The sequence below is a fragment of the Zosterops lateralis genome, assembly GCF_965231275.1.
Source record: "Zosterops lateralis genome assembly, chromosome: 2".
Lineage (NCBI taxonomy): Eukaryota > Metazoa > Chordata > Aves > Passeriformes > Zosteropidae > Zosterops > Zosterops lateralis.
In genome coordinates, this window is record NC_139763.1 from 99487106 (window position 1) to 99506378 (window position 19273).

Here is a 19273-nt window from a genome sequence, read left to right on the forward strand (position 1 = left end):
AGAGAAAGCCTTGAGTTCTGAACTCAGAGCCAAATCCAGGCATTGCAACATCCCCACCGTGTTTTGTGACGCTACCAGAAGATAATCTGTGCCTCTCAGAGAGGACTTTTCCGATAACAGACTCAAGGATTCATCAGTAAAGGATATAGACTAGTCATGTTCTCTGGGTTTTATTTGGAAATCATGGGAGCAAGGATGGTTTAGGTTCTGGGAGCCTGGACTTAGGTTACTCAGGATCAGTTGGGATCTATGGCCTCTATCTGTTTCATCACTTTTTCAACTCATGTTCCAGGAAAAATCCTTTCTCATCTCTTCCTTTTGCTTCCTAAGATGAAACAGGTGGAATAGGTGACTTAGGCCTTTGCTGCTCATCCAGCATGCCTCCCTATGATCTGTTGCTGACTGCTTGTCTCTCCACCTGTGCCATATCACTAGCAGTGATCTCTGTGAGCAGACTTCACATTAAAGAAGACATAGCTGCAATAAATATGAAATGACACACCAATATGTTCTTCCAGTCATTATATCAGGAACTGTGAGGAAAAACCTGTGGGAGGAAAGCTGCAATAGAAAGGCAGGCCCATTTAAGAGAAAAGTGTGGAAAAGGCTTGAGGCAACAGCCCACAAAGTTTGTGAGGTGAAAGGATAATTTGTATGCTTTCCTGGAACTTTTTTCTGGGGGATCTACAGTTCTTAAGAGCTCTGTGTCACCTATTAGCAAATATCCCAGTTATTACACCTTTTTTTAGTCCACAAAAAAAAAGCTGACATCTAACATTTAATATAGTAGCTCAGAGGTGGGGAAACTGACCATAAATTTGGATATTTAATACTTGTTGTTAATATGGCACCAGAATGCAGAACAGCCGCCTCCATATTCAATTTGTTACCTAGGGTGGATGGACTGATTTTTTTTTAATTTTTTTTTCAGAACAATGCTAAAATAATACTAAATTTGTGACATGACCTACAGCAAGGTTAAGGATTACACTGTTAAACCTGCTGCTCAATAGTGTCTCCTCCTACCTACCCATGCGTAATAAAAAAAACTATTAGGCTTCGTTACTACATAACTAGATGTTCCTTTACTCCATGCACTCTGCAGCCTGGATGGCTCTCACTGTGGAACATGAGGATGAAGTACTGGTGCCCATCAGCACAGAGTCTGGTCCCTGACCTGTAACGTCAGCAGGGTGTGACGCAAAGCCCTGGGAGTACACGCAGGTCTGTGCTGACGGACCGTGGATCAGAGCGCGCCAACGTGCCACGGAGTCAGCTCTGCTCTGTTATCGGGGCTCTAGGTGAGCTTGTGGAGATAAACTGCTCTGCAGTACAACTGCTGCTGCCAACAGGTGAGCTGTAGGTAAAAAGGCAACAGCTGACTGCACAGGTGGGAAAGGTAAGGGAGCATGAACTCACAGTGTCCCACATTACAGAGTCCTAACACCAGCAGAAGGAAAAGATACCCTGGGACTTCTGCCTGGTTCAGGTCAGAAACCAAATTTCTTCCCTCCTTCCCTGCTTAGTGCTTTTTCAGTCAATCTTATCATAGGTTTATTTCCTTAACCCAAGCAGTATCCAGCTGAAATATATGGCATACTCTCAGAGCAGGCGGATTCAAACATCATTCATATTCACACCAAAATATAAACCGCTTGCGCCTATCACCAGGATGAGGGGGAAATAGTCATGCAAAAGACTGGTTGACTGAGGCTTACCCATTAAATGCTCATAGAACAAGCCCAAAGTACTATTTTGCATCATAAAACTTATGAAGAAGTAAATGCATCCACAAAATAAAGGCTTATTAGAGGCTCAGCTTGCAAAGTCCAAAGTGTACAAACAGAGGCATATAGGGCAAATCTGAACTAAGCACTGTACCCTGCCCTCTGCCTGAACCAGCCCTCTACACGTATCTGGTAAATGATTTATAAACCTAAAGATAACAAAGTATTAAAACTGTATCACTCCCTTCACTTTACAAAAGAAACCCTTTCTGAATAATTTGCCATGGCTCTGAAAATGTTACAAATTTTGGTGTCTGCTCTGCTGTTTACAGGTAAGTGCCTGGCATCCTATCTCACGTCATTGCCTTCAGGCTTGTAAAATATCAGCTGGCAAACCCCCTGTGTTACCACCAGAACAGCACCGATGGAAGAGAATTAACTGGAAATCTCTGTAGCAGGGACAGAGAGGAGAATGGGTGAGCACAAGATTGCATGGCAAATTCTGTGAAATACAGTTTGATTCTGCTCCTTGTGGCTACTTTTGAGCCTTTTATTGCTCATGTATAAGGAGGAAGGGTGCATTTCTGACTGAAAGACATTCTTACAAGATGATTTCCTGAACTGTTGAAATCGTAAAAAGAGCTTGATGCTGTTTCTATGAAATCTTCTCTAAATATTATTTTTATCTCAACATTTATTGTTTGTAGGAAACAATTTCACATGTATTTATAAGGACCCAAAATAATCTATTTCACACGTGATTTCTGGAATGCCTGGCTTGAATTTTTTAAGAAGACCGATTGTTTTAAAGCACTCAGGCTGTCTGAATGCTGATCCTTCACAGCACTGGCTAACCAGAGCATCTATAATCAAGACTCAGCCTGTAAAACTTGCACCAAAGGAAAAATGGATGGGCCAGGGCAACCACAAGCTCTTCCCAAAGCAGCACACGCTGCTACAGTCAGTGATCAGTGATGCACATGCTGCAAGATTAATTTGTTTCTCAGAAAATTAAAACAAACCAGGGAGGCAGTAAGTGACAGCTGACTTCCCAAGTGATTGTCTGCATCTTGACAAGATGGTCTATCCACACGCATGCATTAAAAGCATTTCTTAGATTTGAGTGCTCCAATACATATGCAGTAAATACATGATGTGAATAGCTAAGGCAGAATGAGGGAGAAAATGATTAATTGTGGATTATTGAAAAAGGTTCAGTAAATTAGGACCACAGTCAGGTATAATCTCTCTCATGGGTTGAATTCACTTCCATGCCATATGAACCTGAGGTTTGGCTGCAGTGAGGCTGTGTAGGGGAAAAGGAGATGGAGAGGAACTTTGACCCTTCTGCAAGTTTGAGCTCACCTATAAACCTTTTCCCCTTATTTGTCCTTACTGATCTGCAGTTGAACTGGGACAATTCCTGGGTACCTCCCTATCTTCTTGAACTTCACCTCCTTTCCACTGAAGGCCATTTATAACACAAACAGTGTCACCTCAGGCCAAGCTGGGAGCACAGCAGCTTGCAGTCAGTCCCTGCTTTTGGAAGACTTTACTTTCATCTCCTTTATGTATCTTGTCTTGTTTACCATCTTTCCCAGGTTTCTATTCTTCAAAATAGATGCAGAACTACTTATTATTAGTCTTTAATGAGCTCTTAAAAGTTTCATCGATCACAATAAGTTCAGTTTTTCATGAATCCTTTCAGGATGAAGGTGGTGGTGAAGTAAAACAGAGACTATAAGATACTCATGAGGACCTTATTCTTCTTCATGCCCTCAATTCAGCTGCTATAAATCACTCCTCATAGCAAACCACAGTCATAGGATAGGGAATGGGCCCTCTGGACCTTTTGCTTTAGGCTCTGCAGAGTGCAGTAGCCAGGGATGGGTAGGAGTGTGATGTCTTGGCACTGAGATGATTGCGGAAGTCTCTCAGGTGTCTGATGGGGATGTTTTGCCACACATGGATGTAGAAGGGAAATTTCAACAGGACCCACTGAGTTGACCAATGGACAGGTGCTTTTTCTAATACTTTGCTGCAGTGGAAGTAGCTCTTTCCCTAGGATTTTCTAGGATTTCTGCCAAATTGCCTTGCTACTTACCCCTGTCTGAAAACTTTCCTGACCCCTGGTATCATCACACATATTGAATATATTCAATAGCTAATTCTGAATTAAGTGTCTGTAACTTCTTTGCCTTTGCTGGTGAGGAAACGAGGCTGATGCTGCAGCTCTAAGGTTTGTTAATGGCATCTCTTGAATCAGAGAGCTCTTGTGTCCTATGATATAAAATAAAGAATTTTCAAAGAATAAATTCTATTTTACTTGAAGCTTGAAAAAGAAACAAATGTAGCCAAATTTTTCATGGCTGGGTGAGATATTGAAAGAGTTAAAGTATTTAACGATCAATGACTTTAAATCTTGCTGTCAACAGGTATTAGCAAATCTGAACTGATTTAATTCTATTCTAAGGCTTGTCAGCATCCAAACACTCCTGGACACAAAGCCTATGTATATACAAACATTTAAAAAAATCATTTTAAAAAGCAATGCACAGGTGTTAGACTTTAATATAATTGCACTTTTAAACTGAAAAAAGGTGATATCTGGGCCAGAAGTGGCCTGCAGAATTCACAAGTATATCCTTGCTGCAATCCAGCCATTTATGCAGTGTACTGACAGATAACTACATCTTGATTTCCATGGATAATCTAGAGAAATACTTGAGTGAGGAGAGAAGCAGCTGCTGCCTTTTTTTTCCCTCAGCATTTACACCGTTGCATTTTGGTATTCTGAGTCCTCAGACTGAGTCCTGTGGTCTGACTTTGTGAATCTGGATTTAGAAAGTCAGATAGATAGCTGAAACATGGTGGGGAGGTGGTCCATTCTTGTTTATTCCTACCCTTAGGTAACACACCTGAGCTGCAGACTTGATTTACTTTTTCAAAGTTCCCAACACGTCAGCACTTGCCACCTCAGCAAGGTTGAAGTTTAGCTCTGTCCAAGTTTAGCCTCTGTCCAAGCTCTGTCCTAAAGAGCTGATAAGACTGGTTGCCTTGCCTCCATGAACTGAGATTTTGACCTGAGAGTCACCATAGCCAACAATAAGAAGAATTATTAGACCTAAAGGAAAGGAGCCAGAGAAATTGCCAACTTTTGACATTTAAATTCCATTGATATTAACTTAAGCAATATATTTTCAGGTTGTCAGAATCTTGCAAGTCTTCAGAAACTAGGGAGAAACAATAGTGTGTACAGAGTGTATTTGAAGTGCTGCTAAATAATTGACAGGTTTTTTGTGAATATCACAACAAATCAGAGATAAACCACTTTTCCCTGTGGTAGATGCACACAAGGGATAAATTTTGATCCTAAGCCTAGAGATTGCTCCTTGTCACTTATACAATACTGCTGATCTGGATAAAAACAGGCTTTGGGGTAGAGAGTGGAAGAAGAAGCATATCCTATACTAAGGCAAGTTTGAAGATTTATTATTAAACTCTGCCATTAGATGTGCAAAATGCTGGCCTGCCTGCTCTCCCCAGACTACTAAGCATACAATGGCTCTTACTACTTAACTTTTACGAAAAGAAAATGTATATCAATTAAATCGGTCCCTTAGCAAGCAAATGTGTCAAAACTTAAGCCCATACTCACCTTTTTGATTGTGTGATGAAGTGGACTGTTGCACTTTCAGCTGATGGAAAAAGATGAGTTCCTTTTGTGAAGCTTTTGTGGCTACACCCAGCTGAATGTGTTGCTTCCTAGAAAACTATTCTTGTAAAGAGAGATATTCTTCCATTCAGGTCTAGGATGAAGAGATTTTAAAGCACAGTAATTTAAGATGTATCCAGGTTGATTTTCTATTTTGAGTGCACTTTGCTTGCTAAGTGTGATATTTTTTATTACTTTGACATTCTAAGATATTTGATATGCCTTTTCATAATCAGACATTTTTGTTGGTTTTGGGTTTTTTATATACTCGATTCTGGATTACACATTTGTTTTTTTTTTTTTTTTTTTTTTTTTTTGCCAAAGATGACAAGGTTATACCACCAGCTCTCCTCTAGTTTAATCTTAGATCATAGTAATCCAAAATTAGATGCTCAGAAGGCATGGTAGCAATAATGACTACTAACAGCTTTCCCCTCTGGACCATGTCTTTAGGTGCACAGGATAGGCAAAACTCTCTGCTGAAGGCAATAATTACATGAGCTAAGCATCTGCTTGTTAAAACCAGCCAATTTTTTTCTATAATTTGCTTTTCATGTGAGAACACTGAGAGAATCTTCCAGAGATGATGAAAGGAAACACTCTAACTGGTAACAGCTGATACAACCTCGGCAATAGTTCACCCTCCACACACATTCCTCCTATTTTCCCACTGGGACATTTATATCCAAAAGTGCTTTTCCAATCACATATTTCTCTAAGATAGGAAAACAGTATTGAATAAAAAAAACCCAGTATAAAATATGTCTGGTTGCTCTTCATGGTGAGTTAACTGTTTCAGTACAATTTGAAATTCTTCAGCTTTTTGCAGCTCAACTTTATGCACTATGAGCCATTTTATTATCACCCACCTGCTCCTAACTCCCTCTAGTCTCACATCAGATGCTCTGAAATTCCAGTCTCCTGCTTTGTATGCTAATCTTCTACAAGATGCACTCCTTCAGGAATACTCTGTCTTTATAAAGCAAACCCTTCCACAGTATTTTGCTAAGCCGTTCAAAAGGAGGGGGAAAATCACACCCAGTCCAAGAAACTTAAATTGAAGCAAGACATAATTAATTTGATGAAAACTCTACACTGTATTCAGAGGGGCTGCTCAGATGGAGACACCAGGTCTGATGACCCCAGGGCTACAAGTGAAGACCCTGCTTTCTCTGAGCTCTGCCAGAGCACAAGCAAATGTGCAACTCTGTCTGTGCAGCCACAGTGAAAGACCAACAGGGCTAATTCTGATTGTGCTAGAAATGATCTCACTGGAGTTTTTTCCAGAGGTGAAGGAAGTTTGCCATGTTCAGAAACTTGTAGCGAATTTTACAGCAAGACAAAGAGGGAATGAGATAAGCCTGAAGGATTAGGTAACATATAAAGGCACTTACCTGATTTTCTTTTGGTACTTATGCATCTTTGGAGTGCCCCAGCAGCTGGGGACAAGTCCTGCAGAGACCACTCTCAGGAGATGAAATAGCAGCTAGAAAAGAATAAGAACTGGGTGTCAACAGTGCCAAGAAAATCCAAGTGCAGAGCTGGTATACCTGCCTCTCCTCGGAGCAGGCAAGTGCACTTCAATAAAAGTGAATACTTAGCGAAGTTAGGGGTGACATTTCTCGTTGGGTACAGATGAAGCCATAGCAGGCTGTATATTAAAAATTGAAATACAATACCCTGAAAATACAGCTCTCTTCATCAAGAGATAGTTAAGTAGCCAAGATAACACCTCACTGTTCCACTAGTGGAATGACAAGCTGAGTTTTGAAGATGCTGGCAGCAAGAAAAACAAACAAACAAACAAACAAAACAAAACAAAACAAAAAAAAAACCCAAAAAAAACCCAAAAAAAACAAAAAACAAAAAACAAAAAAAAAAAAACAAAACAAAAAAAAAAACACCAAGAAGCAGAGCTGATTAATGATAATCTTTTTTTTGCAGCTTATTTCAGATCTGGAGGGCCAGAACACATATTGGTGACTAAATGTAATGTTTAATGGCCCTTACTAACTATATGTACATTTAAAGGAAATTGAAGCCTTTTAATGAGTCAATTTCTGATCCCAGTTCAGTTATCTTAGTCCAGAAATGTCATCATGAGCTAAAAAATATTTAATTAAAAAAATTCCCCAAATTCATAAAGAGAAATTAACAGCTCATAGATTTTTCTATTGGAAAATGATAAATTACCAGAGAAATATTGAAATTAGGCACAAGCTTAGTTTTCTCTTGTGCAGGTCTAGAATACAAGTATAGCAGCTTAATAGACATATGCATGCAATATATTTTCTTCTTTCCCAGCCTTCCACCAAATATCTGAACTTTCTTTTTTTCCATGGAGTTGGTAATATTTTGAAGATGCTACTCCTTGAAAACTCCCTACTCTAAAACTTCTACCTCCAGTTTATGATTATAGTAACTTGGAATATGAAGAAATTGAAGGAGGAAGGAAGTACAGGGGCTGTGATTGCTTGCTAAATAACTTTCCTAAAGTACTCTTTGGAAAAAGTGCTCTCTATATTGAGAGCAAAGATGACAACCACCCTCACTTTTTTTGTTCATTACTGTATAACCAAGATTCTTCTCATCTTCTTTTTAAGCATTTTTGGCACTGAAAAGAAACAAAGTGAAAGGGAACAGCAAGCACTCTAGCTCTTCTACCTATATGTATTCAGCAAACATTTTCTTCTATTCAAAAAAGCTAAAAAGTAACTATATTGTGGATGATCAGGAAAGCCAGCAATAATTACAAGTGAACTGTATCCAGCTGAGCATTGCACATGAAAGCAAATATTTGATACTCCCAGTTAGATTTTCCCTCTAAAAATCCAGGAATCAGGGCATTGGAGAGCTGAGTGAGGTGATAGCTTGCCCTGCTGAGCTCCTACTCTAAGACATAATAAACAAGTGCCCAAGTTCTTGGCCCATATGTTCAAGTATGTGCAGGTCACCCTCAGGTGTCCATTTAAACCCACTTCACTAAATTGGAGCACAGCTGTTTACAGACACTGGCCTCAGCTTGGTTGCTGGATCTGAGCTCCATCCTTATCAGTGGTTCATTAAAAATTGTGTGATTTGGATTGAAATGCTATTTTGGACTCTTTCAGCCCCAAATTAATTTATGTCTCAAAATTAATTTATCTCCCAAACACTCGAGACTAAAAGGAAAGATTTTTTTCTGTACCAGGGCATTTCATATGAAGCTAAAGAGGAATTCTGACCTTTTTCTTGTGAGAGCCTTGTGATCTTTTTCTTTTTTTTAAGAGCTGCAAGGACTCCTTCTGCATCTGTGGTGACCTCAGAACCTATCTGAAGCAATGCAATAACAAGATTAGAAGTGCAATATCTTATGTTCAGAAAGTAATTTCCAAGCATGCAATTTCTATGCTGATATTAATGAGAGTAGATATCACATATAAACCAGGAGGTTCAGAAACCATAGATAAATTCATAGGTAGGGTTTGTATTATTTAAAAAAACTTTAGGCTCTCAGCACACCTGAGACTAATGCAATTACAGTCAAAGAGGATTTTTGTAACAAAATTTTGCATTAAAAATAATTTAGTGCCTTAATTGTAACTTCATTTACTTCAGATTCAACAGTAAAATAATGATTTAGAGCATTTGTTTTATTAGCTTCAGGCCTAAAAATAAAAGCTCCTTTCTGCAAATCTAAGGAAGGAGCACTTTTGATTTCTATTAAATGAACTACAGATTCAAACCCCTGTTCTGTGGATAGAAAAGTATTTTTGAAGTGCCCATTCTAACATATTTTTCCAATATTACAAATATTTATCAGCTTCTGTATCAAGTGTCCTTGGACTACCCTTTCTGACAGAAGAATCAGCAAATCAATTCATACGGCTCAAACGACACATTCCATATTCTCCCAGCTACTGGGACTCCAGCAGCAGCCAGAACTCATGGGGATACACTCTGGCTGAACAGGTAACTTCTTCCTTCCTCTTGCAGCACCTGCTGAGAAAAAGAAAGCACAGGTCTGGAATTAATGTGTAACATAAATCCTTTGGGTCAAGGGAGGAAATTTTTTCTGATTTATCAGCACGGGCAAGGCTGCTCGGTTGTCACAGACTGTATTTATTCAGTATTAAGGCTAAGAATATTCCTTTCTGTTTTGAACTATTTCAGATTAGTGAATCGTGGGCAGCTTTGAAAGAAACAGCAAAATACTACATGGACTTGGACTCTTTTGCCTTCAAACCCTCGACAGCCACGTTCAATGGGTTTTCTGAACAGAGCATTTCATAGACTTGGAGCCTGTGTGTACCTCAGTAAGTAAAACTGACCCACAGAACACTGCTGACAATTGGTTTATAGTGTCATAACCTGGCACAGTAAAAAACCCAATTATATCTTGAAAAATTAAAAAAGATTTGTTTCTACTGTGCAAGTTTAATTGTTATTTAAATGCGGTCATTTTATTGTGGAGGGTTCTTTGTTAAATATGTTTTGGAAAAGCACATTAAGAGCTTAAAGAATATATATCCTTTTAAAAGTCCACAGAAGCTAAACTGCTTCCTATAGAGTTGATTTAAAAAGCAGACAGAAAGCAACTCCTGAGGAGAAAAATAAAAGATAAAAAACTCCATCTATTTCAGTAACAAAACTGTATTCAGTGTGGCATAAAACCTCAGCAGAACAAAACAGAGAAGGAGACATAGCAGTTGGTGAAAGCAGTATTTATAGATCAGCACAGGAGTACATGAAATGAAGTGTCACAAACTGTCTCAGAGAAATTGTTAAGGATTGTGTTAAAATTGGACACATTTTTGGGACAAAATTTTGTCAAACTTAGGGAACAATTACTAAATGATTCAGTTGGATGAGCACAATACCCACATTATTCCTGCAGAACACTTTTCCTGTGAAGATACTGCAGTCCTTAAAAATGGACAGGAACGCATAGAACTAAACTCATACAGTTTCAGTTACTGAATATAAAATAGTTACTAAGACAGCAATCTGTTAGTCTGACTGAAACCAACAGTAGGCAAATGGGTAAACTTCTTCTCCCAATATACTTTGAATTGAATATGCTTTGAATTTTATTGACTTAAAAGTATCTTTCTTTTTGAAAATTAGTTTCATTTTGAAATGCAGCTTTTGAAAAGACCTTTTATTTTTTATAAGATAGGCATTTGACTTGGAAAGTCTCAAAGTGAGCTTTCCAGGACTGTTCCACCTGAAAGGTGACACCAGTGTCACTCACTCTCAGCAGAGGCAAAGCAGGACAGAATAGCTAAGAGCCATGATTTACCTTTCCCTGCTGCTGAGGCTTCAGCTGGTGCCCTTGGGCAACCAGAAGGAAGCACCAGGTTATTCACTCACAATTTCTAATACTGATATGGGTGAATAGCAGCAGTCACTTCTGCTTTGTGACAAATTTACCTGAAGACACTTTACTCAGTTTTCTGAAAAAAATCCCACTATCTTTCCCATCTGAAAAATTCCTCACAGAGAAAAACCCTCAGTGTGTCTAATAACTGGTTGTGCATCCGTGTGCCTGATGGCTGTGATTGCAGCAGCTGCCAGGCTGACTTCAGGATGAGTTATGCCTCCAGAAAGATAATCCTAATGATTGTCGTATGACAGGATTAAAGCCACTTACATAAACACATTTACAGCCACTCCCACTGAAATATGTTTATGATTTCAAAGCAGGGCTAGTTAACTCACAGACTGAAATAAACTTCCCAATGCTAATGTGACAGGAATTGACATCCAGAGTTGTTGAGAAGCCATATAGTAGCAAAGAAGCATCAAGCTAGAAGTTACAAAAATCATTATGGATAAAGTAGAACAATTCTTTTCAACTTTTTTTTTCCTGATTAATGATAGTTGTGAAATGGAAAGCCTATACAACCTATGCAGGAATCTGGTTCAGGGGCTATACTTCCAGAAGAAAACATTTGCAAAAGCTGGCAAATCTGAAGACTGTATCTGTTGACAGGATCTTTAAATTAATTCTGTGATTTTCCTTTTTTTCTAAAAGCAATTTATTCCATCTTTTCTAGCATGAACATCAGATCCTACATGGAGCTACTACAGCAGTCTGGGACTCACCTCCAGTAACAAGCTATTAAATCCTACACATCTTGTATCTGGCTGTGTTAGGATATGGCACGTTATGTATTTGCCATTATGTATTTGATAAGATGACTTTATCTCATCCCACTTGGGTCTAAGCCCAAAATTAATACACTAATTCTCTGCATAAATACTGCATATTTTATATTCATAAGTAGAGCTGAGTTGTGGGTCATGGTAAATTGAATAAGAAGTTGAAGAAAAACAACCATCAATGTTCAGCAGGGTGGGTTTAAAAATACCTGGTGTTTCAGGTAAAGCATTCTTTTGACTAAACAATTGTGTGATGATGTACATTCCTGCATCTGTGAATGAAAAATCACATTTTTATTTCCCAGTATTCTCCTTTAGCTACATTTTTGAGAAGCTAATAAGAAATGAAAATCAGTCACTTTGGATAGGTGGGAGAAGTAGAGCACATTTGCTTCAGATATACTTCTGTGGTTCAAGTGCATTTCCATTTCTTCAAGTACCAGTAGTAGGAGTTGTAGTACACATCCATTCACGTCAACTCTTCTCTTTCCTCATTTAGTCTTCTGTACTTGGTCTTGAATGCCAAAACCAACTGAACCCGCAGCTACTACTGTGAATTGTTTTTTCTTACTCCACAGAGATGGGAAATGGCAGAAACATTCACGGCTCCTTTTCTAAACAGAAAATGGTGGTGACAAATGTTCTTTATGTCACATTCTTGAGCTTGGAAATTTCCTGGTTCCTATTCATTAATGTACCTTATTTCAGAACAACTTTGAAGAGAGAATTGGGCTTCCATGTTTCTTGTATATGTTATTAATATAATGTTAACTATTAAAAGCTTTTTCAAACTTGGCCAAAATTTCTGCATGAATAAAGACGACCTATTAAGGAAAAGTGAATGTATGGTAACCTAATGTCAGGGTAGGTGAAGGAAGCCAATTTTGCTTGCTTTTTATCCCCAAAAAGCAGATTCTGCATGTTGTAATTTCAGGATTATTTGTGAATATGGACTGTACACTAACTGGAACAAATTTGAAGATAATGTTGGATCTTCTAGAAAGAAATCCACATTCTTGACTTTGTGGGAATCTCTACCATGCTCCTAGGTATGAAACTATCCTTAGGCCATCATTAATGGAGATGTAGGACAATGGGCTTGAAATTGCCATTATTCATTAGCTGAAGCTGAAAATTCATTAAACACTTGAAAGAGATAAATGAGGTGCAAGTTCAGGACTTGCCATGTAGGATTTCACTTCTTTAGTTACACTACTTAATTATGATCAGTTCATTCAAAGATAAGGAGTGACAAGTGATGTATAGACTGAAGACCTCACTGGTTAAACACAGTCATGGCCTGTCCTCTGTACTGTTCAGCCTTGGATAAGCTAGTGCTCCAGACCCTAAACATTCCAGTATTTTCCTCAGTAGCAGCACAGACATGACAGAGTTACTGTCATAGCAAAAAGGCAGGGGTGTAAGGATAAGCATTGCTTTTTATTTTAAGTGGATATGCAGTAAAACTCCAAGGATGTACTTGCTCCAGCTGAGCATCTTGCTGGCCCCAGAGAAGCTGCAACTCTGCAGGAAGTGATACCCACACCACTTGTGAAGCAGTTCCGGAAGTACTGCTCTTTTCTGCCCATCTCTCTAATTGATGTCGTTGCTGCCAAGGCAAGGGTTTGCAATCTATCTGTGCATTAACTGCAGTTTTCATGCCTGCACAGCAAGTTAAACCAAATTAGGGGTAGTTCAGGAGCTGGTTTTCAGATAGACAGCAGACATCCCTGGAGTGGGGATGACAAAGTCCATCAGTGAGGTGGAAAGCAAAGTGAAGTGCTATCAGCTGCCATCTGCTATCAGCTAGTGAGGTAACTGCCCAACCCTTATGAGCCATTTTAGGGTTGTCAGAGCCATAAAATTAGGATAACCACTGTCTATTGCCACGAGGACAGTCTTGCACAAGGTTGGCTTTGCACGCAAAACATCAGACAATGCCAGGGGATGCAATTTGACTGATCTGTTGTACTTAGACATGACTAATTCCTTTAAAGAAGTTGTTCTGAAAGCCAGAGACTCAATACTCAATCTGCAAATCCATAGCTTCAAGCTAATGTCAGTAATTCAGATAATTAGTCTTGCTGAATTAAATGGGAAGAATTGTGTATGCATGAGTAGTGGTGGAGGATGAGGTGCTTATTTTGTGTTATCAAATACATACCACTCATGACAATGAGCAAATGGCTTTCACAGCATTTGAATATTAAACATCTTCATCTGCATTTATTAATAACTGGGAATAATATTTACCCTGTGAATTTCCTCCCCCTATTTATCTTCACATATTGTTTCAGCACTTCAATACAAGTAAACCTGGACCCTTCTTTGCTGACTTTTCCAACATATATTTGTGTTGCCACCTACAAATCTTATCTCCTTGCTTTTTCTACATAGCACAGACACACAGGCAATACCTTACCAATGGCAAAACCAACAAATAGTGTTAAACTAAAGAGAACTTCAAGTACATCTGTGCTGGTCATGGGAGTGGAATTACAGGTCTCAGGGAATAGGACCTTTGCTTCTGGTGCAATGGAAAGCAGTATTTATTACTAGTTTCTGAATACTGCAAGGTTTTTTTGAGAGAAAAACCCCTAAGCTACACAAATACCTGAGGCTTAAGAGAACAGAGTTCCTCTGAGAGAGAGGGAACAGGCAGAGAGGAAGAGGAGTCACAGGAAGCTGGAGTCAGGTTTGTCTCTGTATAGATGTTAACTGGATGGATGCAGAACATCCACCCTGATTTTTCAACTCTTTCCTGACTCATGTGAACAGGGTGACTAAAATCAACAGAATGACAGAAATCAGGGTGTCCAGATATCTCATGGTTGATATCTGGCTTCAGCAGCAGCTTTTTGCCAGGCAAGGCTCTTACAGGGTACCCCTCCCATGGGAGTGGCAAGTCAATCATGCTGCAAATTCTTCCTCAGAGCACTTGCATATTTCCCCAGCTTCTTGTATCCCTAAAATTTTCCCAGTCTTAGAAGAATCAAATCCTACTCTGTCAAGTTGAATTGAAAACAGCCCACAAGTTACAAATGTATGTAGCTAGACATAAGGGATAAACATGTACCTCCTGAGACAGCATGGTTACAGGAGCCTTGCTTTGTTAGGGAAACAGAGGAGGGATTCACTGTAGTCAGGCATGACAGGAGAAGTAAGAAAACCTGTCGTTTCAATAATAATTGAAGAAAAATATTAATACCCCATGGCTTTAATGAGAAAAGCAAGTCATTCTGAACATAGTGAATAGAGACAACCATAGAATCCAAGTAATCTATATATAACCTACTTTACAAATATTGAGTATGGGATAAGTACTAAGATACAGTTTATAGAAAACTCAGCAGCTGAGTATATAGAGGTCATGAGAAAGAACCATTTATTTTATGATCTGAAATGGTTTTTTCAAACAGAACACTGGCTACTGGTATTCAATGAAAGTTCTACACACTACTTCATCACTGCTGTAGTTCATGTGATTGAACCTGATGATTATAATGCATAAACCTTTTGAGCTTGCATCACATTACTGTTGTGCTTTGCTTTACATTTGATCTTCTGTTGTCTTAATTGAAACCAGAACAGCTGAGATAAAATACTCATCTAATCTACACCTGCTGCTGGCTGCCAGCAAGACTGAGCTGTGTTCAAAGCAATTTATGTTGGCTGATTAAGTATATAAACCACCCACCTGAGGCAGGTGCATTGCCATAACCACTTCATGTAGAGTGTGAAATAAATTGATAGTGTTTTGCATCATCCATAGGAAAAAATGAGCTCAGTAGTGTAAACATAGAAAGTTATCCAAAACCCAAAAAGTTCAGCCAGGAAATAAGCAGACTATTATGTTAAGTAAACAAACATCAATAATTACTGTTCTGCCTCAAAGACTGTTGAAGAGATGTGTATTTCAAACAATATTGCATCAAACCTACAGAGCTTAATTTCCACCAGCTGCAAAAAGGAGGAACAACTCCTTCTATGAGAGATGAGTGGTATCAAGCTGGATATCTGTAAAGGTGATCAATATAAGGCAACACAGCAAACATCTGTTCCCTTTGAGCCTGAGCCACATCCCACTGCAGCACTAGACAGGCTTAGTACTGCAGCTGACTGGCTTAGAGATAGAACAAGTACTCATTGAGACTTGTAATGCAAATTTAACCACCACCTTCCAAGGGGAGCAAGCTTTTCCTATGCCAATGTCAATCTAGACAGGCATAGGGAAGGAAGAAGGGACAGACTGATGATTTTCAGCCCTCTAGGGTCAACCTCTAAAAGCTTCTCTCTCGATGAGGCATTACAGGATAGTCAGCTTGGAGTGACACTTCCTATTCAGCTCCTTATTCCTGGTCACAGCAGCCACTGCTAAGGTAATTTTATGCCAGTCACTGCCTCCGTGGCAGAACTGAATAAGCATGTGAAATCCTATCTGAATAATTCAGCTATGTCCTGCTTGTGATTGAAAGCTGCTGTGCAGCAGGGAGCTCACTCAAGGAAGGCTTAAAAAACTGCTGTCAATACTACTATAATAAATCCAAAGCCCTACTGTGTGAGGTGCAATGAGAAAGCAGTTATTGTGACATCTTCAAAATGAAGGTAAGGGCAAGAAAACAACCACAAAAAGAAAAGTGACTAAAAAGACAACCAGGGATGGATGGTGGTGGCTGCTTAGCACTGAAAGATAACTGATTTGATAGTTTTTTAGAAGAATGACTTAAAAACCTCTTATTTGTTTGATTGAACACAGCACTGAGAACTATAAAGTGCTGCTTCCTCTTGGTGTCTCTGTTAAAATATTTATGGTGCTATCCCTGCTGTGGAGTTTACCAAGGATAGCAGGAGGATCAGTGCTGAAAGATCCACCACAAGCTTTCTGATGGCCTGGGACCTATACATGCCCACATTACACTGTGGGCAGGATGCAGTCTGAATTTTGCTATGGTACTCATAAAGGAACTGCATTATAGCAAAGTTACATGTGCTGACTTCTGATTTTTAATTTAGATCTGCAGTAATGAGGAAAGGCCTATTTAAAATATTTAAATAGTGAACTTAAGAGGAACAAAAATTTAAAGACTCCCAAGCTTTTAGTCCTAAACCATTTGAAACAATTACCTTTTGCTAAGTGTACAAACAGTTCAGTATTATACTTTGTGGATAACAGGAATAATTTTCTACAAGTAAGAATATAACCTCCTTTTTCATTATTCAGAATTACACAGTTCCCTACTCCTTTCTCATCCTCTCTGCCCCAAGCTAAGATCTATTTTCATTTTCTTAACAATAGCCAGAGGATTAGATCTAGCCCAAGTACAACTGCAGGTACTGTTTATAGCAACCAAAGATTACTCTGTGCCTCACTAAAATGTCCAGGCTACCTTGATCTATCAAGTCAACTGTACTAGGAACAGCATATGCAGCAGCAATTACAAAAGAAGAGAATTACAAAAAGGTCCCTTCTCTTGAAATTACAGATTTTGTAATTCAGGCATGCTAGCCTGAAACCAGAAATGGAAGATGAAGGATTCTGAGAGAATTGCTGGATCCCTCTTTCTACAGTGTAAACTTTGAAGTTATTAGTGGGAGCAGTGACAACTGAGGACAGGATATTTGACAGAATCTTCCTTTTCTGGTCTTAACTAACATATAAAATCCCTTGCTGGAAATGGAGGGGCAGTTAACAATGTGTGCTGAAAATTTACTCACACTCTCCTAAAATCAGCTTCCGAAAGAACTACTAATGAGTTTGTAGAGATTAGCACAGAAGAAAACTGCATCACCTGCATTGTAGCCAGCTGATTAGAAGAAATGAGTCTGAGGAGAACCAGAAATAGGTAACTGTTCTCAGAAGACCACTGAACGGCCTGGGCAAGCCAAGTTTTCTCTGAATCTTTTTCAAATTGAACTAATCTGACCTAAAATCTGCCAGCTTGAGACTGCTGTTAATATTAGTCCAGAAAGAGAACTCTCAGAGAAAGGCTTTGAAGTTGTCAGTTCTGGTTCTGAGAAAGGATTGAAAGGAGCTCATCTGTGTCTATAAATTGGCTGGCAAAGACTAGATCTGTCCTTTGCATTTGACCCTGGTACAACCAATACATCTTCTCATACAACTCCTGCAGTATCAGTACTCAATCAAGCTAGAGAGTTGATCTTACCACCCCCTAAAATTGGACATCCTGATATGTGTGTGTTTAAGGCTCACAGAAAATGGCTCATGGCCCTGAAGAGGGCAGATGTGAATTCATTACCTTTCTAGTACAAGATCACTCAATGTGCAGCAGCCCTACCAATCATTATGTCCAATGCAAATAATGGATTGTAAGTGTTTCTGTCTCATTATCTTGTGACAGGATTGTTGTTATTAACTTGTGACTAAACAAAAGTTTTGTAGAAAGTCTCCTCAAGGACAGGCTATCTACATACATATATATATATATATATATATATATATATATATATATATACACCTGATTAATTTTCTTCTTTTCCCCACTGCCTGGATTGCATAGCAAACAAGTGTCCTAGATAGAATGGATCAATAGGATATTGCTAAACTGTGGGCTTTTGAGTTCTCCAAGCTTGCATTAATACAAGTAAATATATACCACAGGTTTTTTTTCAAACCCAGAAAAGTTATCTGTTAAGATGGCATAACAGTTCACAGCGAGAACATGGATTTCCAAAAAAGGTTGGAAAGTGTTATCAAATTACAAGGCGATAATGAGGTCTGAGTTTTTTCCAGCATATATGAATGTCCTGCTAATTTGGTATGGCAGTGCCAGACTGTGCCTCCAGAAATAATTAACAATAGCTTTTGTACAGGTATCTCATCAGCAGAAACATTGGAGGGTGATGAATCCATGTAAAGATTGCACAGGTAGAATAGAAGGATCTCTACAATCGACAGATACAATAATAGGCCAGCAGTGTCTCCTTTGACAGTGAAGCTCAGTTTTTCAGTTTCATCGCTTACCTGGGCTCAATGTCACTGAAGAAGGTTTGAGTAATTTCAAGAAAATCAAGGTTATTATTTTTTCATTTGGGTTTATGTATTCATTTTAATCTTACAGCTTTTGTACATTTTTTAATATTAATTTTTTTAGAAATTACAAAATCATATTTTATCTTGAATGCCAAGCTGCAATTTTTACAGCAGATCCTGTTGTGTTGTCTTTGCTTTTAGGAGGAATGAGCACAGGTCCTACTGGGCACTCACCATATTGTCTGTCAGAATAATTAAAATTTTCAGCCCACAAATATTCATGCATGGATATACATGTCACTTGAAAGTTGAATGAAGAGAGGCTACTTGTAATTTTATTTACTCTTGTATAGATAACCATCTGAATTACTTGTACCCTCTTCCATATTCTAGTAGAGATGCTTTTTAGCACTAACCCTCTATCTCATGGCTGCACTTGGCACACTTACAGAGGAAATACTTTCTTTAAACACATTCAAAGGAGATCAGGTCAGTTAAAAGGGTATGAAACTAATTTAAATCTGCAAAATGGCTTATTGAAACAGCCTTATTGAAACTACAGTTACCACCAGTGCAGCTTCTGGACAGACTTTCATTTTGTCCCACAAAGATCCAGATTTTTTGAATTAAATTCACTCACTTTTTCTTCCTCTGCTGAGCATTATCATAACTGTGAGAGAAAGAGATTCTTCCAAA

The 19273-nt window shown here is 38.7% G+C and overlaps 1 protein-coding gene across 1 annotated transcript; it reads left to right on the top strand.

The window, feature by feature from the left end:
* Positions 1-1227: 1227 nt before the first annotated feature.
* Positions 1228-11789, top strand: LOC310905747 (uncharacterized protein C3orf85). The gene is made up of 5 exons (XM_083854421.1): positions 1228-1399; positions 1987-2059; positions 9245-9393; positions 9595-9737; positions 11481-11789. Exons 2-4 carry the CDS (start codon positions 2011-2013, stop codon positions 9712-9714), a joined length of 318 nt encoding a protein of 105 aa, XP_083710547.1. The 5' UTR covers positions 1228-1399; positions 1987-2010; the 3' UTR covers positions 9715-9737; positions 11481-11789.
* Positions 11790-19273: the final 7484 nt, after the last annotated feature.

What these genes read in the sequence shown, in the direction of transcription:
- LOC310905747 (XM_083854421.1), top strand. Translation starts at nt 2,011, where the DNA reads ATGGCTCTGAAAATGTTACAAATTTTGGTGTCTGCTCTGCTGTTTACA. An exon ending in GTCTGCTCTGCTGTTTACAG is followed by an intron (nt 2,060 to 9,244) that starts GTAAGTGCCTGG and finishes AATATTTATCAG; the next exon opens with CTTCTGTATCAAGTGTCCTT. An exon ending in GATACACTCTGGCTGAACAG is followed by an intron (nt 9,394 to 9,594) that starts GTAACTTCTTCC and finishes GAACTATTTCAG; the next exon opens with ATTAGTGAATCGTGGGCAGC.